The 26934-nt window shown below is 41.9% G+C and overlaps 1 protein-coding gene across 1 annotated transcript in view; it reads left to right on the top strand.

The window, feature by feature from the left end:
* The window catches only part of lrrc7 (leucine rich repeat containing 7), a 256525-nt gene that overhangs the window by 213360 nt on the left and 16231 nt on the right, over positions 1-26934 (top strand). The window contains exons 19-20 of the mRNA XM_080196575.1: positions 971-1090; positions 15236-15517. Coding sequence (XP_080052701.1) covers positions 971-1090; positions 15236-15517 — 402 coding nt within the window. The remainder of the gene's footprint in view (positions 1-970; positions 1091-15235; positions 15518-26934) is intronic.

The raw sequence follows: 26934 nt of genomic DNA, 5'->3' as shown, positions 1-26934 counted from the left end.
TCCTTGTGGGCTAGGTGGTACAGGCATGCTCCTCTGGCCCCACACGGAAAACTTGGGCTATCCCTTTGCTGGAATTTGCCCTTACTCCCTCATTCTGGAGTCAAAGCAGCAATTCAAGCCCCACCTCTTTAATGTATGATATGTTAGAGTTCGAGGATACTCCACCCCATATGATTTTATCTGAACAAAAGGGAGAATTTTAGTACAATATAAATGTCTTACAATTTGTTGCCAGCATGTCGTTGATGCAGTTGCAAATTCAGCACGTAAATAGATTAGCTAAATGTCGAAATTGAAGTGATAGGGCATATTGAGTCCAAAGCATCTCACAGCATGCACTATTTCTATCTGTTTCAATCACACACTTCTGCTTTTAAAAATTAATTTTACTTCTTTAATTTAAACATGTTAACAAAGCCTAATTGTATTTTGATGATCTTTTAGCTTTGTTGCCTTGCATTCTTTATTACAGCATTAGTAAAGCTTATACATATCAACACCAATTTGCTTTTACTTGCCTGTGCACCTATCTTACCATTACAGAACTACTTTAAGAAGGAGGATTCTAATGGGCCTATTGGATTGCATTACCATACAACTTGCAGGATCATTGTTGCTGTAATTTGGAAAAAACCTTTATCCCATATTCACTCAGTCCATGTGTAAACTTGGATGTTGAGTGCTAACCAGAATGTATTATGCTGAGCTTTATCGTACACACACTCCACATGCGCTTTCCATAAAAGCTATTAAGTAATGATCAGAAGTAAGAATATTGTACTGGCTAATTTTCGTTTCCTTTAAGTAACCCAGGAACTTGTTAAATTTCAGGCCTTCCTGATCTATGGAGCTGAATTCCACACCAACAATTTCCATATTGGGAAATTCCTCAACTGCTAACATTATTTGATGTTAAACTGTGCATGTAAATCACAGAAATCATTATTTTTTTTGATATTCTTACCTTCAGACACCATCACAACAGAGCAATGTCCATGACAATGAACTGGAAGATATATCTCCCACCAGTCAGTGGGGCTCATATGCACTGGGGAGGAGGGATGTACCACCAGAGAACATTATTAAAAAGGTTAGACCTTAGTAGATTTCACTTTGCTATAACTTTATGGTTTGTGATTTCATACTTGTTTTATGAAGTTCTGTTGTATTCTTGACAATATATTCTGTTTCACTTTGTCATTAGGGTTTACACTTTCCAATTCGTGAGTTTAATCCTTTAATATACATGTTCTATGTATACCTTTAAAAATAAATTGTTGCTCTGATCTGTTTTGAATATATATGTGTGTTGGCCTTACCATCTTTATGATATCTTAGTCTACCACCAAAACCAGTGGTGTCAAAATGTGGAATAGGTGGGAAATTAAGCTGTTTCATTTGAATTGCTTCCCAGTTTCCAAGAAGAGCAAAAATCATGCCTCATAAATTGAAATTGATGTATCAATCCTTGGGCACCTCAAAATGCCTTTATCTAGGTTGGCTGAATTTTGTTTGTTCTTTAGCTTATACTTTGTATTGCTGCAACAAACATTAATATTGCAGCTATTAAGATGCTAGAAGGCCAGCAATATATTTGTACTGTAATACTAATTTCAGATCTGAAATACTATTTGAATTCAGGTCTTGTTGTTGACTGATTTTCTCCTATTCTTTTTAATTTTCTATTCTCCACTTTTAAGGATCTGCTTTAATGTGCTTTTGTTCACATCTTCAAAAAGTCCAAAATGCTTTCCAATTGGTAAAGTATCATTGAAGAGCAGTTACTGACATGTTGCAAATTATCCAATCAGTTAAACACAGCAAAACAAAAAATAAATGAATGAATGACTTGGTAAACATGTTCTTTAAATTATGCTTGTTGAGGGTGGAATGCTGACCATGACATTGTGACTTCTTCTTCAAATAATGCCATGGAATATTTTCCACCACATGAGCTAGCAGATGGACCTCAGTTAAACATTTGGCCCAAAGAATAGCAAATCCATATTCCCTTAGTACTGTGCTAAAGTCTCAGCATGGGTTTTAACTCACTCAAATCACATTCACTTATACAGAGTTAATCAAGCCTTATGTATTCAAGTATGTACACATCAACTCTTAATTTTCTGACTCCAAGAGTAGAAGAACATAAGGAATAGGAGCAGAGGTAGACCACATGGCCTCACACCACCATTCAATATAATCATGGCTGATTCTTTACCGCAACACCACTTTTCTGTCCATTCCTTGTATAATTTCATTTCCTGAGAGATCAAACTCTGTATATCCCAACTTTAAATGCATTCAATGATGGAGCATCCACAACCATTTGGGGTAGAGAATTACAAGGATCCACAAATCCTCCTCTCAGTTCTAAGTGATCAGCCCCTTAGATTAAGACTGCACCTCTTTGTTCCAGACCTCCCAACCAGGGTAAACAATCTCTTAACATTTACTTTGTCAAACTGCTTCAGAATCTAGTGTGTTCCAATGAGATTGCCTCTCATTCTTCCAAATTCCAGAAAGTGTAGGCCTAATTTACATAACTTTTCATCATAGGACAACATTCATATTCCAGGAACCAATCTAGTCAATTTTCTCTATACTGTCTCCAATGCAAGTAACAAGTATATCCTTTCCTAAATATGGAGGCCCAAAAGTGACCAAATATTCCTGGTGTGGTCTCAGCAAAATTCTGTACAATTATAGCAAAACTTCCTTATTTTAGTACCCTAATCCATTGCAATAAATGCCACTTGCCATTTGCTTTCCTAATGGCTTGCTGTACTTGCATGCTAACTTTCGCTTCCCTTGAATGAGTATACCTGAACCTCAACATTTAGATGTTTCATGGCTTTTTACAAATATTCTGCATTTCCTTTCTTACTACTGAAGTAAATAACATCAAACTTCCCTACTTCATACTCCTTCTGACACCTTGTTGTCCCACTCACTTAACTTGTCTATATCTTTTTGCAGCCTGTTTGTGTCCTCCTCTTACCTTCCTACTTAGGAAGATACCTCCTCAACTTTGATATATAAGAACATAAGAACATAAGAAATAGGAGCAGGAGTAGGCCATCTGGCCCTTCGAGCCTGCCCCGCCATTCAATAAGATCATGGCTGATCTGTCGTGGCTCAGTTCCACTTTCCCGCCCTCTCCCCATAACCCTTAATCCCTTCTCTTATCAAAAACCCATCAACCCGCTTCTTAAAAATATTTAGCGAGGCAGCCTCCACCACTTCAACGGGCAGAGAATTCCAGAGATTCACCACCCTTTGAGTGAAGAAGTTCCTCCTCAACTCCGTTCTGAACCGCCCCCCCTTTATCTTGAGGCTGTGCCCCCTAGTCCTACTGTCTTTTTTGAGCGGGAAGAGTCTTTCCACCTCTATCCTATCCATCCCATTCATCATCTTATACGTCTCAATGAGATCTCCCCTCATTCTTCTAAACTCTAACGAGTACAAGCCTAGTTTATTCAGCCTCTCCTCATAGCTCAACCCCCTCAACTCCGGTATCAGCCTAGTAAACCTCCTCTGCACTCCCTCCAAGGCCAAAATATCCTTGCGCAGGTGCGGCGCCCAAAACTGCACACAGTACTCCAGCTGCGGCCTCACCAATGCCCTATACAGCTGCAGCAAGACCTCCCTACTTTTATATTCAATCCCCCTCGCTATGAAGGCCAGCATCCCATTCGCCTTCCTGACCACCTGCTGCACCTGCAGGCTGGGTTTTTGCGACTCATGCACAAGGACCCCGAGGTCCCTCTGCACCGTCGCCTGCTGCAGTTTTTCGCCACGTAAGTAATAGTCCTTCCTACCATTCTTCCTACCAAAGTGGACCACCTCACACTTGCCAACATTAAATTCCATTTGCCATTTCCTGGCCCATTCGCCCAGCCTATCTAGATCCTTCTGCAGACTCTCCACACCCTCCGCACAATTTGCCTTTCCCCCAATCTTGGTGTCATCAGCAAATTTCGACACCCTACACTCGGTTCCCTCCTCCAGATCATCTATATAAATGGTAAATAGCTGAGGCCCCAGCACCGACCCCTGGGGCACCCCACTAGTCACCAACCGCCAATCCGAATAGCACCCATTGACCCCCACTCTCTGCCTCCTATTTGACAACCAATCCTCTATCCACGCTAACACCCTACCCCCAACTCCATGTCCTCTGACCTTCTGCAGTAACCTCTTGTGAGGTACCTTATCAAACGCCTTCTGAAAATCCAGAAAGACCACATCCACCGGCTCTCCTCTATCCACCGCCCTAGACACATCCTCATAGAACTCCAGTAACTCCAGTAAATTTGTCAGACACTCAATTTTTTTCATTTAAGTAATTAATGTAGATAGTAAATAGTTGAGGCCCTAGCACTGATCCTAGCGGCACTCCACTTGTTACAGCCTGCCAATTTGAAAATGTTCTGTTTTTCCCGGTCCATTAACCCACCCTCTCTCATGACAATATATTACCACTTATCCCGCATATTAATCTTTTGTGTAGAACCTTAGTGAACGCCTTTGGAAATTCACATATACTACATCTACTGGTTCCTCTTTATCTACCCCACTAATTACATCCTCAAAAAGTTCTAATAAATTTGTCAAACATTATTTTTTTTCATTTCCTTTCTGATCTTACTATAATCTTCTAAGTACACATTTAAGTCCTCCTCAATAATAGATTCCATCATTTTCCTGATGACTGATGTCAGGCTACCTGGCCTGTGACTCTGTTTTATCCTTCCTTTCTGAAACAGCCGTTTATATTGGCCAACCATCAACCCTCTGGGACTGTTCTAGAATCTAGGGAATTTGGAAAAATTATAACTAATGCATCCATTATCTCTGCAACTACCTATATTAGAATTCTAAGATGTAGGCCATCAGATCCTGGGGATTTGTCCACCTTTAGTCTCATAAGTTCCTCCAATAATTTTTCTCTACTGATATTTATTGCCTTAAGTTCCTCATTTTTACTACCACCTTGGCTACCTTCTATTTCTAGTATATAATTTGTTTCTTCTACTGTGAAGACACACAAAATATTTGGTCCACATCTCTGCCATTTCCTCATTCCCCATGATAATCTTCCTGTCTCTGCCTCTTAGGAACCTATGTTTACCTGAGCTATTTTTCTCTTTATACGCTTTCACAATTTGTTTTTATATTACTGGCTAATTCACTTTCTATTTCTTTCCTTTTTTATCAACTTTTTTGTCACCCGCTTGTTCGTTTCTAAAGCACTCCCAATCACAGATTTATTACAATTCTTTGCAACATTATGAACTTCTTATAATCTAATACTATCAATCGCATGACAGTAGAGAACTTGAATATCGATGGAAAGGAAGTGTTGGTGTGATGTCAGATGTATAGGCCATACATCTCAATGATTGGCAATTCAATCAACAGCATGATAAAAACAAAGAATGCTGGAAAAATCAGCAAATCTGGCAACATCAGTGGAGAGTCATATTGGACTCAACGTTAACTCTGGACCCGATCTTAGCATTTTACATCCTAAGTGCTGAATCTGCATTCAGATCCGGCTTGGAAATCTGTTTTCAGGCCCTCATAAGCACTTAGCTTGAAAAAAAAACACAGGTTTGAATTGTGCCTGAAATGACCGAAACTCTGAACTGTGCATGCACAGTGAGAAAAAAATTTGAAAAAGCATGCCCATGTCAGATCACTCCCGAGCCACAGAAAACAGAGAAAGTGGCCCGGTAGCGAAAAGCTGGAGCCCCTTATCCACCCGCCCCCCCCCCACTACCCAGACTGATCGTGCCCCCCCCGCCCCCTTCCCATCCCCCCCCCCCATCAATCGCCCACAGAGTGGCAGCGAACACCCCTGTCACCCTTGCCCTCCACCCCCCACCAGTGAGCAATTGCCCCCCACCCCCCCACCAGAGATACATCTTACCCACCTCCACCCCCCCTTTCAAGCCAGAGAATGACCTGGCCTCACTCTCTCCACCCCACACTCCCGCTCTGAGCTTCCCCCCACCCCCCAGAGAATGATCTGGCCCCACTCCCTTTCCCAGAGAACAATCTGGCCTCATTTCCCCTCTTCCCAGAGAATGATCTGGCCTCACTACCCCCCTTCCGTCACCCAGAGAATGATCTGGTCTCCCCTCCCCCCCAGAGGTACATCTGACCTGTCTCCAGCACCCAACCAGACAACAATCTGCTCCCCCCACCACCAGACAACAATCGGGCCTTCCTCCTCCCTCATTCCCCTCACCAGAGAATGATCTGCGGCAACCCCCACCCCCCCTCCTCTCCATCACCACCACCAATCCGAGTTAGAGAGCTTTGGAGGTCTGAACTCATCTTTTCAGCAGCTGGAGCACCCGAAACAGACTTTTATTTAGCATGTCCATTTCGGCCCGATTCTGGATTGGCGAGAGCAGTGGTAAAAGGGGAAATGCTGATAAAGTTGGGTGGACAGTTCATTAATTCAATTTAAATGCGTGCAAATGCATTTAAGTCGCTGTTGCACTTGTTTTGGGCGTGAATCGGATTGCTGCCATTCCCTGGCCTCGGTAAAGTGGCCATCTGCGCAGATGCGAGCGTGGATCATGTTAATGGCCTCGCGCCCAAGTTTACTACATTTTCGCACTTGAAAATGGGCACGACAGAATGGTAAAATCGGGCCCTCTGTTTCTCCCTCCATGGGTACTGTCAGATATACCAAATTTTTCCAGTACTTCCTGATTTTATTTTGGATCTCCAACTTCCACACTATTTTGCTTTAATTTTAGAATAAAACCACCATATCCTTTTGGCTGGTCATAACAGGCAGAGTATAGAATCCTCAACCTGCCCACACTTGTAAAACCACAAAACGGAACATCTCGTTAGATGTGATTCTGTGATTGGGTAGCCCTTGCTGAACAATCCTGTGTGTGATAATAACTGCAATAGCAAGAAATTTAAGATTTCTTATAAAATAAGCTTGTAATATGGCCCATTTATGCTTGCTGCAGGGATTCATTCTCTGCACTCAAAAGAAATAACTTGTCAACCAGTCAGCACCCTTTTCTACTGCAGTTTCAATTGTGATCACTTAAACTTTGACATGCTCATGTTTTTCATGTTGAGTACAAAATGAAAAGCTTCAGCAACATGCCTTTCTTTTCAACAATATCTAATTCAATCCCTAAGTTCCCTAGTAAACCACGGATGGATCATTTTGTTTTTTAATGGGAAGTATTTTTGATGAATATTTTGAATTTTTGCCTTAAATGTTTCTCATCATTTGTATACCAGCAAACCAATTAATTTATTTATCCAATTCACCTTCACCAACTCTCCACTCATAGCTACATCCTGGCTTTGTTTATGTTTAAGGTTCTTGTTAGAAATGAAGTATGTTCCTTTCATATGAAATCCAATTGTATTATAGTCACTGTTTCCTTGTGAATCTTTTACTATCAGATTACTAATTAATCATTACATTATAACAGATCTAAAATAGACTTATCCTTAGTTAATTCTTCAATGCATTGTTCTAGGATACTGGTGGGGAAGCATACTACGAACTCACCTTCCAGATTACCCTCATCAATTTGATTTGTTTAATGTTTTTAATGATTAATGTCTTCCCAAATATTATATTTCTATTTTTACAAACTCCAATTATTTCTTGCTTAATGGTCCGTCCAATAATATAACTATTGTTAAGGGTCTTATAAACTACTTTCACCAGTGTTTTTGGAACTTTGTTATTCCTAATCTTCACCAATGAGGATTTTCCTTTCTGATCTTCTCACTACTGTGCTTACAACTATCAGGGCTATTCTTCCTCCTTTCTGTTTTCTGTCTTTTTGAACTTTATGTACCCTGGAATATTTATTTCCCAACCTTGGTCATCTTTTAATCATGTCTTTGAAATGGTTTTTAGCTCTAAACCATTTATTTCTATTTGTGTCACTCGTTCATCTACTTTATTGCAAATGTTTTACACATTCAAATAAAAAGTCTTTAATAAATATGAACCTTATTTGCTGATGCACTATTGCTATTAAACTTTCTGTCCCTTTGCATCTGACTCTGCACGTCTTCACCCAAATTGCTACATTGTTCTATTGCTTGGATTTGTTTCTAAATCACCCATCACCATCCTGAACCCTCCCGCTAACTTTTAGTTTAAAGCCCAATCCACAACCAGATGTGAAAATGATTTAAACTGAGCCAAGTTGATGAAAGAAAATTTGATGATGTGTTATGTATCCCTTCCAAAATGCAATGTTATTAATTAGACTTAGAAGGAAAGCAGTAATCTGGATTTGCAGTAAACCCAGCTGGAGAGTCAATACCACTGCTTCTCTTCCCCTTCCCACACCATTGCCTCTGGCATTCTTCAAGAGTTGACTTTTGGCCTCTTCTCATTTCTCATCTACATGCTGCCCTTTGGCAATATTACTGCAAAAATCCATTCCCCAGTGTTCACTGATCTACATTGGCTTCTCATTAAGCAATGCCTCGATTTTAAAATTATCGGGCGGAATTTATGCTGTCAGTGAGAATGGCAACATAGATGCAAAATCCTACAAGAACCAGGAATTGCCATCCAGATTGTGTTTCTCAATTTTCCATGTTCCTCGCCAGTAACAGAATGAGGTTCCCTCGTTTAGTATGTCATTAGGGAGCCCTCCTGCCAGAACCTCCCCCTCTCTGAATATTTATCAGGCACCAGCGTGATGTCATGACAGCATGATTTACAGCAACTGTATGAAAACGAGAACCTAGCCACCTCACCTCTGAAGGGAATATCAGAGGTGTATAGTCAGGCCGCCATTATCTCCAGGGTGTCAATTGCAGGAAGGTCGCTGGATAGACGTGGGGAACATGGGGGACATGTTCAGGCAATGCTTCCCTTGTCCCCTCTTGCTGGGCTTGTGGTGATATCAGCTGCTGAGGGAATTGCCCATCTAGAGTGGCAGCTGGAAGTGGGTGGGAGCAGGTGAATTTATAGCGTCAGCACAGGGAGCAACCCTGGGTAGGGTTCTGTAAAATGTCAGGCTGCATGGGCAGAGTAGGGGACTCTGACAAGGGGTTTGCCAGCTTCACTAGAGCAAAAAACTTCACACAGGGGGAGGACAAGTGCAGTCAGAATGAACCCCAAAAGCTGTCTGGTAGGGCAACCCACAGGTTATGGATACCAAGCTATCAGGAATTAAAATATGGATGGTTGGCTTTTCAAGTTGGGCAGCTCATTTAATCCGCAGCCAGAATGATGAGGGTGCTACCACATGCATCTTGTCTGCCAGAGGGGGAGCCAGTCTAATCAGCTGCCTGATCCTTCCTTGACAAGTCAATTGTGCCAATTTAGTCACTATTGCAATACATGAGTGCCCAATAGTTAACCCGTTGCAATTGAACTCCAAGACTAACATTCACCTCCCCATAACAGAGAGGACATGGATGTGGTCACCAATGAAAAGCATTATGTGAATATGCTCATCAGTCACCCTGTTCAAGACATGATAGAAGGCAGTATCTTATTTCCTTCTCAGGTTAGAATGTCGGTCCATTGAATGCAATCAACTTCCCTCACTCCTCATCCTTTGGGGGGTGGTCACAGGGCCCGCTGAGGCGCTTAAGGATCGAAGTGGTTCTGTTGGGTGAAGCTAAGGGGAGCACCTGTGGGAAATTGGCCATTGTGTAATAGGGAAGAGAGTAAGGCTCATTGGAAAGGTGTCACATGAAGAGATGTGCATAGGTGGATGTTCCGGATCCTAAGAGGGCTGTGAGTCAGGGCATTGGCAGGACTCCTCTGCTCATTTTGATGGCCTCTTTCTTTCAGTCTGTGGTTCTATGTGGGAGCTCAAAAAACTTTTGTGTTTCTCCTTTGGAGGGTGGTGGTGGTGGTGGGGGTGAAGTGGGGGTGGGGTTGGGGGGAGGGTGTGGGGAGGTGGGAAGAATTTCCTTGGAACTGTTCCTTCTCTGCCACAAGTAAATTCATCAAAAATGCAGCAAAAACAAAATTTTTGGCACTTTCCCAGGAAAGTTAAGATAACAGAACAGGATGAGCACAATTACCCAATTACCTCCTGGCTATGTGCAATAAATGTCACTGTATTGAAAAGTAGCTCATTATGTGTGAATTGTCTTGAAATATTTCTGGAGGACATGATGCAGTGCTGCATAAATGTAAGTTGCTCTTTTGTTTATAGAATGTTATAAAAAGCTTCATCAAAAGATTTCTAAAAAAGATAAAACATCTAGTTGTAGGTGAGAAAACGCTGATGTGTGGCAAAAGATGTGTATGGCTGCCCTTGAGCACAAATCCAGCCTCAGTATTAAGTGATCAAAATCATTCTCACAGGCAGCCATGTCTGTGATTCTCACAGTGCTCATTTACTTGCTTTCTCTCTTTCCGTGCCGGGTATATTTATATTCCACTTTATAAATTTATTGTTCTTGGTCTTGGATTCACAGGCTCTCTGTATATATTTGCATTCTGCCTTTCTCTATTCATTCTCTGAAGTTTTGTGTGTCTATAGTTTTCTCTTTCTCTCCTTTCCTTTCTATCTTATATGTGATTATAGATCTCTCTTTAGCTCTAACTCTGACAATTGTTGAATTGTGAGATATCTTAATATTCTTAATATTTTACTGCTAAAATCTATTAACATTGGATGTGGTGCTGTGCCAAGTTCTGTTGTTGCTACCCCTGCCTGGGTCACCTTGTATATTTTGGTGGTCTGCTTCTGTTGCATTTCAAGACAGTTGTTACTTGGACATGCAAATAATGTACTACTTCTATCCATCCAAAATGCCATCAATCACATTGTTCCTTTCTTTCAAATACCATTTCATTCACTTCATATTTCAGCACAGTGATCATGAATTGAACTAGATGATAAGATGTTGATTATCCTGTGAATTGATGGGCCCAGTTCAGCAATATTTGATTATTATTTAGTCTTGAAAGAATAATTTTTTTTATATCTCAATTTTTATAAATATCATTGGAATTGCTTTAAAATAGATTTTATAATTTTATCTTTTCATGGGATGTGGGCATTAGATGTAAGGTCACCAGTTGTTACCCATCCCTAATTTCCCTTGAACTGAGTGGCTTGTTAGGCCATTTCAAAGGGCAACGAAGAGTAAACTGGAGGGGACCGAGTGTAGGGTAACAAAGTTTGCAGATGACACAAAGATGAGTGGCAAAGCAAATTGTGTGGAGGACACAGAAAGTCTGCAGAGAGATTTGGATAGGCTAAGTGAGTGGGCAAGGATCTGGCAGATGGAGTACAACATTGCCAAGTGTGAGGTTATTCACTTTAGAAGGAATAATAGTAAAATGGACTATTATTTAAATGGTGAAAAATTACAACATGCTACTGTGCAGAGGGACCTGGGGGTCCTTGTGCATGAGTCACAAAAACTCAGTTTGCAGGTGCAGCAGGTGATCAAGAAGGCAAATGGAATGTTGGCCTTTATCGTGAGAGGGATGGAGTATAAAAGCAGGGACGTCTTCCTGCAATTGTACAAGGTACTGATGAGGCCGCACCTAGATTACTATGTACAATTTTGGTTCCCCTTATTTAAGAAAGAATATATTAGCTTTGAAGAGGGTGCACAGAAGGTTCACCTGGTTGATTCCGGAGGTGAGAGGGTTAGCTTATGGGGAGAGATTGAGTAGACTGGCCCTGTACTCATTAGACTTTAGAAGGCTGAGGGGGGATCTTATAGAGACATATAAGATAATGAAGGGGCTAGGCAGGGTAGAAGCAGTGAGATTATTTACACTTAGAATGGAAACAAGAACTAGAGGACACAGCCTCAAAATACGGGGGAGTCAATTTAGAACCTAGTTGAGGAGGAACTTCTTCTCCCAGAGGGTAGTGAATCTTTGGAATTCTCTGCCCATTGAAGCAGTGGAGGCTACCTCGTTAAATGTGTTTAAGTCACAGATAGATAGATTTTTGACCAATAAGGGAATTAAGGGTTATGGGGAGCGGGCTGGTAAGTGGAACTGAACTACTATCAGATCAGTCATGATCTTATTGAATGGCGGGGCAGGCTTGAGGGGTTAGATGGCCTACTCCTGCTCCTATTTCTAATATTCTTATAAAACACATTATTGTAGATCTGGAATCACATGTAGGCCAGAGCAGGTAAGGGTGGCAGATGTCCTTTCACACAACAATCGATGATAGTTTGCTGCTCATCATTACTGAGACTTGCTTTATATTCCAGATTTATTAATTGAATTCAAATTCCACTAGGTGCCGTGGTGGATTTGAACCCATGTCCCAGAGTATTAGCTAGGGTCTCTGGATTACTGGGCCCGGAAATATTACACTGTCTCCCCAAAACGTTTAATTTGAAAGACTGGGATAATGCAGTAGATGAGAAATCAGTTGTACTTTTCCACTGTATGTCTCAAAATGATTTCATATACGTCAAAATTTATGTAGCGTGTTTTTGAGTGTGGTGGAAGCTTCACATATATCAAGTTCTTCAAGCCTATCCCAGAGATGTTTCAGCCAGGGTAGATAATGGCTGAGCTATGAAGTTAACTCTCCTATGTCATCAAAACTCATATGTGTGTGTGTTTTATGTTAGTGATGATGATGTCACAAAACAATTAGATATAACAAAAAATTACAAGGTGTCGGGACTCATAACACTCTAACGCCTTATTCTCAAATTTGGAAATGATCCAAAAGTGATAATTCATATCGATGACAGCAGCCATTTTATTGAATATAAGTAAGACCTGACACACGCAAATGTCTGAGCAAAAGTGCAACAGCATTACCCTTATGACTTGGATAGAAGCATAATCTCCACAAAACTCCTCCCTGATTGAACTCCATCAGTCAATGCAACACATTAAACTTCTACAATTTCTGTTCTCTACAGTTTCTCTCCTCTCATACTTTCTTAACACAGTAAAACCTACAGAGATTAATTTAACTCAGTCTTTACCACACTTTTATTTGGATGACCCAATAAAATATAATTGATTGAACCATCTGCCTACCTAAATTAGGTCAATCTCTCAGCGCCTCTGCTTTCCCACCTCCAACACCTACTAACTCATAAACATTTAAAAGTTAATGCCTGGCAAAAAAAAACATAGTGGCCTTGGCACCCAAGTATCTTCTTTAGGATTCAAGGCACTATTGTTTTCTCTGCTCTCTATCTGGCCCCCTGGAATTTTGCTAAGGTGTTTATCTTACTGTTCTCATATAGCAAGATGCCTGTTTGTGTACTCTGCTAGAATTCCACTGTAGTTTACTTTTTTACCATTTGGTTCTTTTTATACCTTTCTGGCCAAATCACAGTTTGCCATTATGTCACTTCTCAGCTGTTTTTAGCCAAAATATATCACAAACAAGATTAAATATAAAAGAGCATTAAACATAATATAGCAAAAGAAGATAAATATCAAATTCATATGCACACTGATGCAAAGGAAACCTTGATTTCTGGGGCATGCTTTGCACTCGCATCCTGCATAAGCACACAATATGGCCATGTTTGAAACGTTTGGCTGTTCACGGCAGCAAGGTTCTGTGGTCCCGCTGCAGTGAATGGAGATTTGGCTGAGCACCAAATTCTCCAGCCTTACAGGCAATGGTGGCAGGATATGAACAGTTGGAGAATTCCGGCATATTTCCATAAACTCCAAACAAGGTACCTGTGTACATGGCCTGGGATGGGGATCTCTGTCTGGATGTTCCTGCACACCATCCTGATATGCTTGATATGCTGCTTGAGAGGATGCACAGTAGACTACTGCAGCAGATTTAATGCAGCAGGGACCCAGATCTAATTTGTGACCTGAACTCACTCCAAGTTCCAATATCTATGAAAGGGCAATTTTCAGAATATTTATGAGTGGGTTGTGGGGCTCAGAATGCTGCAGCCTTCCTGCCTGCCCTTAAAAGCCAGAGTCCCCATTTGGCATAGTAGATGCACGTCTCATGGCTTGATTGTCTGCTGACCGTATTTAAATCATGGAACCTCCTCCAACCCCACAAATTGTAGCATTGTCATCATTGGAGGTTTCCAACATGCACAAACTGGCTGTCACATAGTGATTAGATCTTGTTGATTTTTGGCCATCTTTTGACACAATATTATTACTGAAAGCATTAGGATTTCAAATTAAAATTCTACTGTTTGCTATGTTTGGAGAATCTTTGCTCATTTTTTGGTATTGATAACAATAAAAACTAGGGTTGCTACTATTAATTAATGAATTTCAGGTAGCCATGAACCTTTAAAAAATCAACATAGCAGAGTAAAACACATCTGAAATAACTTCAACAGAAAAAATGTAACTATCTATGCATAATGCTCTCATCTTGTTCACAGAAATGACTCCAAATGCATCTTTGATCCCAGGAATGACTCTGTTATCATTTGAAGCCATAGGAATACCTCCATTCCTATCATCAGCTCTCAAATGTCTCCACTTCCAGTCTCCAAGCAGAATTTGCTGCCTGCCCTAGAAATGTCTCCATCTATCTCAGCTGCTTAGTACCAGTGCTTCCAATTGCCAAGTAACAAAAATTGATCTACTCCATACCTGTTTCAGCCCAGACCTTGTGCCCACTTTGTCCTTGTTATAGCTTCACTTCATCCGGCTACTTGCTTCATTTCTGCACCCAATCCTCCTGTAAATCTCCTTGTTCTTTATTCTCTATTTGACTTCCTTATGTGCTGCAGTCTCCCCTTCAGTGACACAGCAGACAATGAGTATACTAAGTGTAGCCCTCTCGTATAGTATATAACTTCTTGTTCACCTGGAAAGTTCCAATATATGGACACCATTGTTCCCCTACTTATGAATAAGGAGTCTTAGAAAAAAACTTCATGAGAGTTCAAGTATTTACAAACTGGTTATCATGTTAATAATTCTTTGAAAAACATCACCATGCTAGTTAAACAAGGCCTGAATCCATGCTGCCTTTAACAAGCAATGTTCCTTCAAAAATTAATCCCCCAGATATCTCTGTCATTTCAAATATTCCCTTTACAATTATTTTTTCCCAGAATCAATGGAAATTAAGACAATTCCTTAATTAAGCCATTCACATTTTACAGTGATGTGTCTGAGGAATTTGTGAATATCATTGCACTCTAGAAAATTAATTAATCTTCAGATGTTGGTGTCATCATCACTTTGGTCTCCTGTGTCCTTTTTTTTCTTTTATCTGTCTGTGTAAGTTGTAATGATTGTCCTTTACAGCTTCCTGAATCTTTGCCTAATGGGCTGAATTACCCACAGGCAGGTAGCCACCCTCACCAAGGGCAAAGTGCATTAGGGTCTTCGCCACAAAGCCTACAGCATCGATCCAGGGAACAGCAATACGAAGGAGCTGTATCAAAGGTGACTCTCCAACAGTATCAGAAGCCTTTGCAGATTGCTATTTCATCCTCGCAGAACATTGCCAGTCCTCGAGCAACTCAACCCAGCAGATGTTTAACAAGCATTAAACCACAAAAAAGCACAGAAAGCTACCAAGAACAGGTAAAATTTGTACATTTATATAGATACCAGTGCAATGAAGAAGTTAACTAACTAAGATCTTGATTTGATTTATTATTGTCACATGTAATAACATACAGTGAAAAGTATTGTTTCTTGCGCATTATACAGATAAAACATACTATTCATTGAGAAGAAAACAAGATAGTGCAGAATGTAGTGTTACAGTCATAGCCAGGGTATAGAGAAAGATCAACTTAATGCAATGTAAGTCCATTCAAAAGTCTGGCAGCAGCAGGGAAGAAGCTGTTCTTGAGTTGGTATGTGACCTCAGACTTTTGTATCTTCTTCCCGAAGGAAGAAGGTGGAAGAGAGAATGTTCACGGTGCGTGGGGTCCTTAATTATGTTGGCTGCTTTGCCGAGGCAATGGGAAGTGTGGACAGAGTCAATGGATGGGAGGCCGGTTTGTGTGATAGATTGGGTTACATTCACGATGTTTTGTAGTTCCTTGTAGTCTTGGGAAGAGCAGGAGCCATACCAAGCTGTGATACAACCAAAAAGAATGCTTTCTATGATGCATCTGTAAAAGTTGGATGACATGGCACATTTCCTTAGTCTTCTGAGAAAATAGAGACATTGTTGGGCTTTCTTAACTATAGTGTCAACATGGGGGGACCAGGACAGATTGTTGGTGTTCTGGACACCTAAAACCTTGAAGCTCTCGATCCTTTCTACTTCATCCCCATTGATGTAGACAGGGGCATGTTTTCCTTTACACTTCCTGAAGTCAATGACAATCTCCCTCATTTTGTTGACATTGAGGGAGAGGTTATTGTTGCCGCACTAGATTCGCTACTTCATTCCTGTACTCTGTCTTGTCATTGTTTGAGATCTGACTCACTGTGGTGGTGTTGTCAGCAAACCTAAAAATCAAATTGGAAGGGAATTTGGCCACACAGTCATAGGTGTATAAGGAGTATGGTAGGGGGCTGAGAACTCAGCCTTGTGGGGCACTGGTATTGAGAATGTCCGCAGAGGAGGTGTTATTGCCCATTCTTACTAACTGTGGTCTGTGAGTTAGGAAGTTCAAGATCCAGTTGCAGGGGGAGGTGCTGAGGCCCAGGCCATGGAGTTTGGAGACCAGTTTCAAACACTATAGGAATAATAGTGTTTGAAGGCTGAGCTGTAGGCAATAAATAGGAGTCTGATATAGACGTCCTTGTTAGCTAGGTGTTCCAGAGTTGAGTGCAGAGCCAGTTACTGTAGTGGCGTCTGCTGTGGACCTGTTGCAGCAATGGGCAAACTGTAGTGGATCCAGGTCATCCGGGAGGCTGGAATTGATTCATGCCTGACTAACCTTTTGAAGCGCTTCATAATGATGGATGTCAGGGCCACCAGCTGATAGTCATTAAGATACGCTGCTTGGATTTTCTTAGGTACCGGGAATCTGGTCATCTTCTTGAAGCAGATAGGGGCCTCAGATTGTTGTAAAGAGAGATTGAGGATGTCTGTGAATACCTCCGCCAGTTGATCTGCGCAGGATCTGAGTGCATGCCCGGGTACCCCATCCAGGCCAGTTGCTTTCTGTGGGTTGACCTTCAAGAAAGTTGCTCTGACATCTGCAATGGTGACCCAAGATACAGGTTCATCCAGGGCTTCTAGGGTGAGAGGCATGCTCTCGCTGACCTCCTTGCTCAAAACGGACGTAGAATGCATTGAGCTCATCAGGGAGGGGTGCATTGGAGCCAGCGATTTTAGATGCCTTCGTCTTGAAGCCTGTTATGTCTTACAGACCTGCCATAGGCAGCGGGGGTCGGTGTGGCCAGCCTGGGACTCTAGATTGATTGGTATTGTCTTTTGGCATCTTTGATGGATCTCCTTAGATTGTATCGGGCTTTCTTGTATAGGCCAGTGTTGACTGACTTGAATGCCTCAGGCCTGGACTTCAGCAAGCAGCGGATATCCCTGTTCATCCATGGTTTCCGGTTGGAGAACACGTGGATTTGCTTTTTTGGCACACAGTCTTCTACGCTCTTAGTAATGAAGTCACTTACTATAGTGGCGTACTTGTTCAGGCTAGTCGCAGAGTTTTTAAATGTGACCAGTCCACTGACTCCAAAAAATCCTGTAGGAGATCATCTGATTCCTCAGACATTGCATGACTCTCTTTGATGGATTTTTCCGCTTCAGTTTTCAATTGTAAGTTGGGAGCAGGAGTACAGCCTTGTGGTCTGATTTGCCGAAGTGTGGGTGGGCGATAGAGCAGTAGGCATGTTTGATATTTGTGTAGCAGTGGTCTCGGATGTTTGGCCTCAGGTGGAGCAGGAGACATGTTGGTGGTAACTTGTTAGTATGCTCATGAGCTTGCCCTGTTTGAAGTTCCCAGCCATAATGAACAACGCCTCGGGATGTTTTGTCTCAAGGCTATTCGTAGTGGTGTATATTTCATCCAGTGCCATCTTCATGTCCGCAAGGGGTGGGATGTAAACTACCATCAGGATAACAGAGGTAAACTCCCGTGGAAGGTAGTTGGGGCAGCATTTTAGCATCAGGTATTTTAGGTCTGGGGAGTAGAAAGTTATGATGTGGAGATGCCGATGTTGGACTAGGGTAAACACAGAAAGAAGTCTCACAACTCCAGGTTAAAGTCCAACAGATTTATTTGGTAGCAAACGCCACTAGCTTTTGGAGCGCTGCTCCTTCGTCAGGTGAGTGGAAGATCTGTTCACATACAGATCTGTTCACAAACAAGCCCTGTTTGTGAACAGATCTCCCACTCACCTGATGAAGGAGCAGCACTCCGAAAGCTAGTGGCGTTTGCTACCAAATAAACCTGTTGGACTTGGTGGTGTGAGACTTCTTACTGAGCAGAAAGTTGCCAATGTTGCTACATCTAGACACATAAGAGTATAAGAAATAGGAGCAGGAGTCGGCCATCTAGCCCTTCGAGCCTGCCCCGCCATCCAACAAGATCATGGCTGATCTGAAGTGGATCAGTTCCACTTCCCCGCTTTCTCCCCATAACCCTTAATTCCCTTGTCTATCAGAAACCTATCTACCCATGACTTAAATACATTCAGCGAGGTAGCCTCCACCACTTCAATGGGCAGAGACTTCCAGAGACTCACCACCCTTTGAGTGAAGAAGTTCCTCCTCAACTGCGATCTAAACTGCCCCCCCTTATTTTGAGGCTGTGCCCCCTAGTTCTGCTATCCTTTCTTAGCGGGAAGAATCTCTCTACCTCTATCCTATCCATCCCTTTTATTATCTTATACGTCTCTATAAGATCCCCCCTCAGCCTTCTAAACTCCAACGAGTACAGACCCAGTCTATTCAGTCTCTCCTCATAGGCCAACCCCCTCATCTCTGGTATCAGCCTAGTGAACCTCCTCTGCACTCCCTCCAAGGCCAATACATCCTTTTGCAAGTGCGGGGCCTTGGGACCACATTGTTTCACTCTCACCTGCAGGCCTGCACTTTTTCACGCTTCCTGGAGTGTCTGCTTCTTTTTGAGCCTGGGAGACTGTGAGAGTGGTTTGCGGTGTTAAGGGTATAGTTGTATCCAATGAGATTCTTTGCTCTGGTTGGTGTGCGGATAGAAGATTTGTTGTCTTGCTTGCAGTTCCTGCATCAGTAGATGGGTGTTCTGGGTCACTGTCAGGCTGCAATTTGGCTTCGCTACTTGGTGCATATCCAGACCATGCTCAGATGTGGAAGTGTCAAAGGCTGGTAAGTGGGTGAAGTCCCTGGGGTCATGGTCGTGGATGACTCCATGTATATGAGCTCCCTGCCAGTTTGGGCTCTTCCTTCAGAGGTTAGAGGACCTTTAGACTGCAATTGAATTTAAAAGAGCTGTGTTAGTGATTGTGAGGCTGAGAGAGTTTATTTTTAGGAGAGTTGGGCGACTGTACAAGGGGGGAGAAGGGGAAGTGCTTGGAGCCTCAGGAGGTCGCAGCTCTGGCTCAGAGGGGTTGGGATCTTGCGGGGAGAGGGCTCCAGCCTCAGGGATGCAGGTCTGGTCGTTGGGGACCAGCAGAGTGCAGTTCCCGGCTCCCATAGCATTTTCCTAGGCTCTAGGATTCAATTTCTGATAGCGCAGTAGATAAATCCCATCTGTAGAAGAGATAGTGAGATATACCTCTACAGACAGTTCAGGTCCTTAGTTTATTTCTTAGTCTGTGGTAAGTTTTCCATGGTAGTGAGGGGACACTGCAAATGGTATCTTTATCACCAGGCCAGCAGGGGATAATGAATATGTTTCCTGCTGTTGTTTACTGTTTAACTACCAGAGATGTAAAGTGTATGCATGTCAGGGAAATTCAGTATCAGACGTGGTTACATTGATGGTCAACGTCCAGGCTCACGTAGGAAGATCATACACGGTACCAGAGAAATACCTGTATCTTTGGAACTAAATGTTTAGCATGATTCTTAAACTTATTACCCCACAATTGGTGACCTTGCTTTCGTCTGCCTAGCCACTAAACTCTGAAATTCCTTCCCTAAATCTCTCCACCTCTCTACCTCTCCTTTCTTTAGAGTGCTTCTTTATTTTATTTACTAGTCGCAAGTAGGCTTACATTAACACTGCTATGAAGTTACTGTGAAAATCCCCTAGTCACCACACTCTGGCAACTGTTTGGTACACTGAGGGAGAATTTAGCATGGCCAATGCACCTAACTATCACATCTTGCAGACTGTGGGAGGAAACCCACGTAGACATGGGGAGAATGTGCAAACTCTGCACAGACAGTGACCCAAACTGGGAATTAAATCTGGGTCCCTGGTGCTGTGAGGCAGCAGTGCTAACTACTGTGCCACCCAAACCTATGTGGTGTTCTGGCAGGCTTCATAACAAGAGAAGTAGAGAGCATTTTAAACTAAATAATGGAGGCAAAAGATTAAATTTGGGAAAATGTGGTAAATCAACGAATAGAGACAGGGCAAAAGATAAAGATATTTTACAGGAAGTAAAAAACAATCCATGACAGGATGAGATAAAGAGTGCAAATTTAACAGTAAAGCAATAGGTAAGACCAGAGGTTATAAAAAGAATACAAGGCTAAAACACTAAAAGCTCTATATCTGAATCTAAATGGCATTCAAAACAAATAGGATGGAATAACCATTACATAGACATGGATTAGGAGGTCATGGATTGGGACCTAAACATCGATGGGTAGGGAATATTTAGGAATGACAGAAAGCTTGGAAAGGATGAAGGGGTGGCTCTGTTAGTTAATGATGGCATTAACACAATACCAAGGGATGACCTAAGTTCAGTGAACCAGAACATAGAAAAAGCTTGGGTAGAGATGAGAACTGCTAAAGGAAAGAAGTCATTTGTGGGAGTCATGTACAGGTCTCCTAACAGTAACCACATGGTAAGGTGGAGCATAAAGGAAGAAATAATTGGAGCTTGTCAAAAATGCAATAATCATGGGAAATTTTACCTGATAACTGGAAAAGTCAAATGGGTGAACCTTACAATTCTTCCAGTGCAGAAGGAGGCCATTCATTTCATCAAGTCTGCACTGACTCTTTGACAGAGCATCCCACCCTGGCTCATTCCTCCACATTATCACTATAACTGCATGCTTTTACCATGGCTAATTCCCCCTAACCTACACATCTTAGGACACTAAAGATCAATTTAACAAGACCAAGCCACCTAACCTGCACATTTCTGGACTGTGGAAGAAAACCCACACATACAAAGAGAGAATGTGCAAACTCTACACAGATAGTCACCCACAGCCGGAATTAAACCAAGGTTCCTGGCACTGTGAGGCAGCAGTGCTAACCACCCGTGCCACCATGCTGCCCAAATCACTGTGCCACCATGCTGTGTCTGCCATGAAGATAGCCTATATGAGGTTCATTGAATGTTTTCAGATAGTTTCTTAGAACAACATGTCCAGCAGCCAAACAGAGCGCAGGCTATGCTTGACCTTGTATTGTGCAATGAGATGAGAGTAATAATAATCTTATAGTGAAGGTGCCCCTAAGTAGCAGTGACCATAATATGTTGAATTTTACATTCAGTTTGAGGGAGAGAGAAATGGGTCTGTGGATTTAAATATGCAACTATTTTTTCATTTGTGGGACATGGGCATCACTGTTTAGCCAGCATATATTGCCTATTTCTAGTTGCCTTTGAGGAGGTGGTGATGAGCTGCCTTCTTGAAATGCTACAATCCATGTGCAGTCTGTTGATCCACAACGCTGATAGGGAGGGAATTCTAGGAGTTTGACCCAGCGACTGCAAAGTAACGGGTAATATATTTCCAAGTCAGGATGGTGAGGAGCTTGGAGGAAAGCTTGCAGATACTGGTGTTCCCATGTATCTGCAACCCTTATCCTTCTAGATGAAAGTGGTCGTGGGTTTGGAAGGTGATGTCTAAGAATCTTTGGTGAATCTTGTAGACAGTACAGACTGCTGCTGCTGAGCATTGGTAGTGGAGGGAGTGGATTTTTCAGGATGTGGTATCAATCAAGCAGGCTGCTTTGTCCTGGATGATGTCAAGCTTCGTGAGTGTTGTTGGAGCTACACCCATCCAGGCAAGTTGAGAGCATTCCATTACACTCCTGACTTATGTCTTGTGGATGGAGAACAGACTTTGGGAGCCAGGAGGTGGGTTACCTACCACAGTATTCCTAGCCTCTGACCTGCTCTTGTTGCCACTGTGTTTATGTGACAAGTCCAGTTGCATTTCTGGTCAATGGTAAGCCCAAGAGTGTTGACAGTAAGGAATTTTGTGATGGTAATACTATTGAATGTCAAGGGGTGGTGGTTAGATTGTATCGTAATGGTGCTGGTCTTTTCCTGGCATTTGTGTGGTGCCAATATTACTTGCCACTTGTCAGCCCAAGTCTCGATATGGTCCAGATTTTGTTGCATTTGAATACGACTGCTTCAGTATCTGAGGAGTCACGAACAGTGCTGAACATTGTGCAATTATTGGCGAACATCCCCACTTCTGACCTTATGATAATGGGAAAGTCATTGATGAAGCAACTGAAGATGTTTGGGCCTAGGACGCTACATGAGGGCATGCAAGCATAACTGGTTAAAGTGAATTGGCAAATTAGGTTAACAGAAAAACCAGTAGAGATGCAGTGGCAAACATTTAAAGTGATATTTCAGAATATACTGAATAAATCATTCCGCTGAGTAAGAAAAATTCCAATGGACAAACCCACTATCCATGGTTAACTAGAAAGGTTAAAAATATTATCAAACTTAAAGAGATAAAGACAGGTGCAAGTCAGACGATCGGACAGAATATATGGGACAGCAAAGGATGACAGAAAGATTAATATCAGAGGAAAAAATGGAGTCGGAGAGAAGTATAAAAACAGATGATAAGTGTTTCTATAAATATTTTAAAAAGAAACAAGCTAACAAAGTGAGCAATGGTCCTATAGAAATTGAGCCTGGAGAATTGATAATGGAAAGCAAGACTTGAGCAGGTATTTAGCATCAGTCTTCACTATACAGGATGCAAGTAAAATCCCTGAAACCACTATAAACCAGGAGATGGAAAGGAGGGAGGAACTCTGCAAAATTACTGTCACATAAAGTGGTACTGAGTAAATTATTGGAGCTCCAGGAAGAGATCAGAAAACAGCACAGCACAGAAATAGGCTCTTCGGCCCTCCAAGCCTGCACTGATAACATTGTCTTATCTGGACCAACTGCCCATATGCCTCTATTCTCTGCCTGTTCATGTGTCTATCCAGATAAGTCTTAAATGTCACTAACATGTCTGCCTGGGTCTAATGGACTGCATCCTTGGGTATTAAAAGAAGTGTCTAGTGAGTTAGTTGATGCATTGATTTTATTTTTCCAAAACTTCTCAGATACAGGGAAGGTCCCATTAGATTGGGAAATAGCAAATTTAACTCCATTATTCAAAAAAGAAGGGAGATAGAGAGTAGGAATCTACAGACAGTCTGCTTAACATTTGTCATAGGAAAAGTAATAGAAACTATTATTAAAGAAGTTAAAACGGGGCACCTGGATAAGTTGAAGATAAGACAGAATTAACATGGTTTTGTGAAGGAGAAATTATGTTTAACCGGCTTGTTGGAGTTCTTTGAGGAAGTAACATGTGTTGTGGATAAAGGGAACTAGTGGATGTAAATTTTTCAGAAGGATTTGTTGGAGTACTACATCAAAAGTTACTGCAGAAAATAAAAGCTATTTTTTCTCTGGGGTAACATATTGACATAGATAGAAGATTGGCTGGCTAACAGCAAGCAGACATAAATGGGCCTTTTTCAGGCTGGCAAGACGTAATGAGTGGTGTGCCACAGGGATCAGTTTCTGGTCAACGGTAACCCTCAGGATATTGATGGTGGAGGTTCAGCAATGATAAAGCTATTGAATGTCAAGGAGCCATGCTAAGGTTCTCTCGTTGGAGATGATCTTTGCCTGGCACTTGCGTGGCATAAATATTACTTGCTTCCAGTCAGCCCAAGCCTGGATTTGTCCAAGTCTCGCTGTATTTAAATATGGACTGCTTTAGTATCTGAGGAATTATGAATGGTGCTGAAATTGTGCCATCATCAGCAAATATCCCCACGTCTGACCTTCCGGAAGGTCACTGATGAAGCAGATAAAGATGGTTGGGATTAGGATACTATCCTAAATTTTTTGATGCCATACCAAGTCAAATTCCTCTGGTAGATGTTGCTGCCAGCTACTACCATTCTCCCCTATGGCACTGCTCATAATGAAGAGCTATCATCTCTGATTATCTCTTAATACAGTATACCATGCCCAAAGGATTGAAACAAGGCTCTTGCCAGCTCTGCAGCTGATAGGCAAGAGCCCTGGATTCCCAGTTTAATTTCCACCCTATGATAATCACTCCCAGACTACCTGGATCCACGATAGTTTGCCTACCACCGCAACAGGTCCACAGCAGACGCCATTTCCCTTGCTCTGCACTCAACCTTGGAACACCTAGATAACAAGGACACCTATGTCAGACTCCTATCTATTGTCTATAGCTCAGCCTTCAACACTATAATTCCCATGAAACTCATTTCCAAACTCTGCGGCCTGGTCCTCGGCCCTCCAACTATGACTGGATCCTGAACTTTCTAACTCATAGACCACAATCAATAAGGATAGACAACAACACCTCCTCCACAATCATCCTCAACACTGGTGCTCCACAAGGCTGTGTTCTCAGCCCCCTACCATACTCTTTATACACCTATGACTGTGTGGCCAAATTCCCTTCCAATTTGATCTTCAAGTTTGCTGATGACAACACCGTAGTGAGTTGGATTTCAAACAACGACGAGACAGAGTACAGAAATGAGATAGAGAATCTGGTGAACTGGCACGGTGACAATAATCACTCCCTCAATGTCAACAAAACAAAGGAGATTGTCATTGACTTCAGGAAGGTAAAGGAAAACGTGCCCCTGTCTACGTCAATGGGGATAAAGCAGAAAGAATCAAGAGCTTCAAGGTTTTAGTTGTCCAGATCACCAACAACCTGTCCTGGTCCCTCCCATGCCATTGTTAAGAAAGCCCACTAACGCCTCTACTTTCTCAGAAGACTAAGGAAATTTGCCATGTCAGCCCCAGCTTTCACCAACTTTTACAGATGCACCATTGTATTACAGCTTGGTATGGCTCCTGCTCTGCCCAAGACTTCAAGGAACTACAGAAGGTCATGCGTGTAGCCCAATCCATCACGCAAACCAGCCTCCCATCCATTGACTCTGTCTACACTTTCTGCTGCCTTGGCAAAGCAGCCAGCATAAATAAAGAGCCCATGTACCCCGGACATTCTCTCTTCCACCTTCGTTCTTCAGGAAAAAGATACAAAAGTCTGAGGTCATGTACCAACCAACCCAAGAATAGCTTCTTCCCTGCTGCTGTCAAACTTTTGAATGGATTTACCTTGCATTAAGTTGATCTTTCTCTACACCCCAGCTATGACTATAACACTACACTCTGCACTTTCTCGTTTCCTTTTCTATGAACAGTATGTTTTGTCTGTATAGCGCACAAGAAACAATATTTTTCACTATATGTTAATATATGTGACAATAATAAATCAAAATCAAATAAAATGACTCAATGCAACTGACACATTCTAATTCCTCCCAGGTGGAAGTATCTGAGCTGGTAGTTGGAAACGAGAAAGCAAATAACACAGGGAGTAAAATAAAGGATTTGGAAAAGGACCTTGCTTCTCGAATCCCTGAGCATCTTTAACCTCAACATTCTCATAGTCACACCATTATCATCATCTTCATCCATGAGGATCAATTTCCCTCCTCTCTGCTCTTCCTCTTCATAAACTTCTTGTTGTGATGTATGTGCAGGAAATAAGATGCATAAGATGAGAATACATGAGAATTATGCCTCTTCCTTTGAGGTTGAGATGACAAATGAGAGATTTAAGGGTTTTAGCTGTATGTTTTTTCACAAGGCTACCACTGTGTTAGGTGTTACAATATAAGCTACCACCGCTACAGTTTCACCAACTCTCAATGGTTCCCCAGCTGCTTCTTGGGCAGCACTGTGCCATCCAAAATGTCCCTTTCTGTGGTCTTGCACGAAGGTTTTTTTCTGTCACAAGATTGAGGGAATTGGTTAATTACTTGCAGCTGAGGGATGTTTCCTCAAACGGAGCCAACATTAAAGATCTGATGGTATTAATCTGTGGGAGAAGTAATTGTTATTGTGGAAAAGGCAACACAGATTGGAAGATGCAAGGTTTTTAACTGCAGTGTTTGAATGGTGACTGTGCAGCTAATAATTATAAAGGTCGAATTTTGTGTTGTGCTGGCTCAGGAGGTTAGCACTGGACTAAATGCGCCAGGAAATTACAAGGCCAACCTTGGTAGTTTGCACAACATGATGCACTTTGCCTTTCCCAATTGAATTTCAATTACGTTAGCATCAACCAAAAATCAAAGCTGGAAGATCATTGACCTGTTAATTATGCTAGCTCTCCACAGATGTTGCATGATCTGTGAGTAGCTTCCAGCATTTTCTGCTTTCATATCAAATCTAAGACCAATAACAAGTCCTAATATAGACTTGGATAGCGTTGGTGTAAAAGGCAGAAAGGGTGAAGAGTTTCTGGAGTGCGTTCAGAAGAATTTCCTTGTGGAGTATGTTTCCAGCCCAATGAGGAAGAAGTTATTGTTTGAACTGATCTGGGAAATTAAGTGATCAAGCGTCAGGAGGGGCACATTTAATGATCATAGTATCACAAGTATTAAAAGCCAAGGGACAATCTATAGTTAAAATGACAGATGTCAGGTTAATGATATCCCAAGTGAAAACCAGGTTGAATATAGGAAGCTTAGACAAGGTATGAAAAAGGAAATGAGAAAGGAAAAAGAAAGGGGTAAAGACTGGGTGTAAGAAACAGGCAGATAACATGAAAAGGAATCCAAAAGACATCTGTTGGCAGATAA

This window comes from Carcharhinus amblyrhynchos, chromosome 9 (genome assembly GCF_965287045.1).
Source record: "Carcharhinus amblyrhynchos chromosome 9, sCarAmb.v2.hapA, whole genome shotgun sequence".
Classification (NCBI taxonomy): domain Eukaryota; kingdom Metazoa; phylum Chordata; class Chondrichthyes; order Carcharhiniformes; family Carcharhinidae; genus Carcharhinus; species Carcharhinus amblyrhynchos.
The sequence above is the reverse complement of the archived record's forward strand: the minus strand, read 5'-3'. Positions and strand labels throughout refer to the sequence as shown.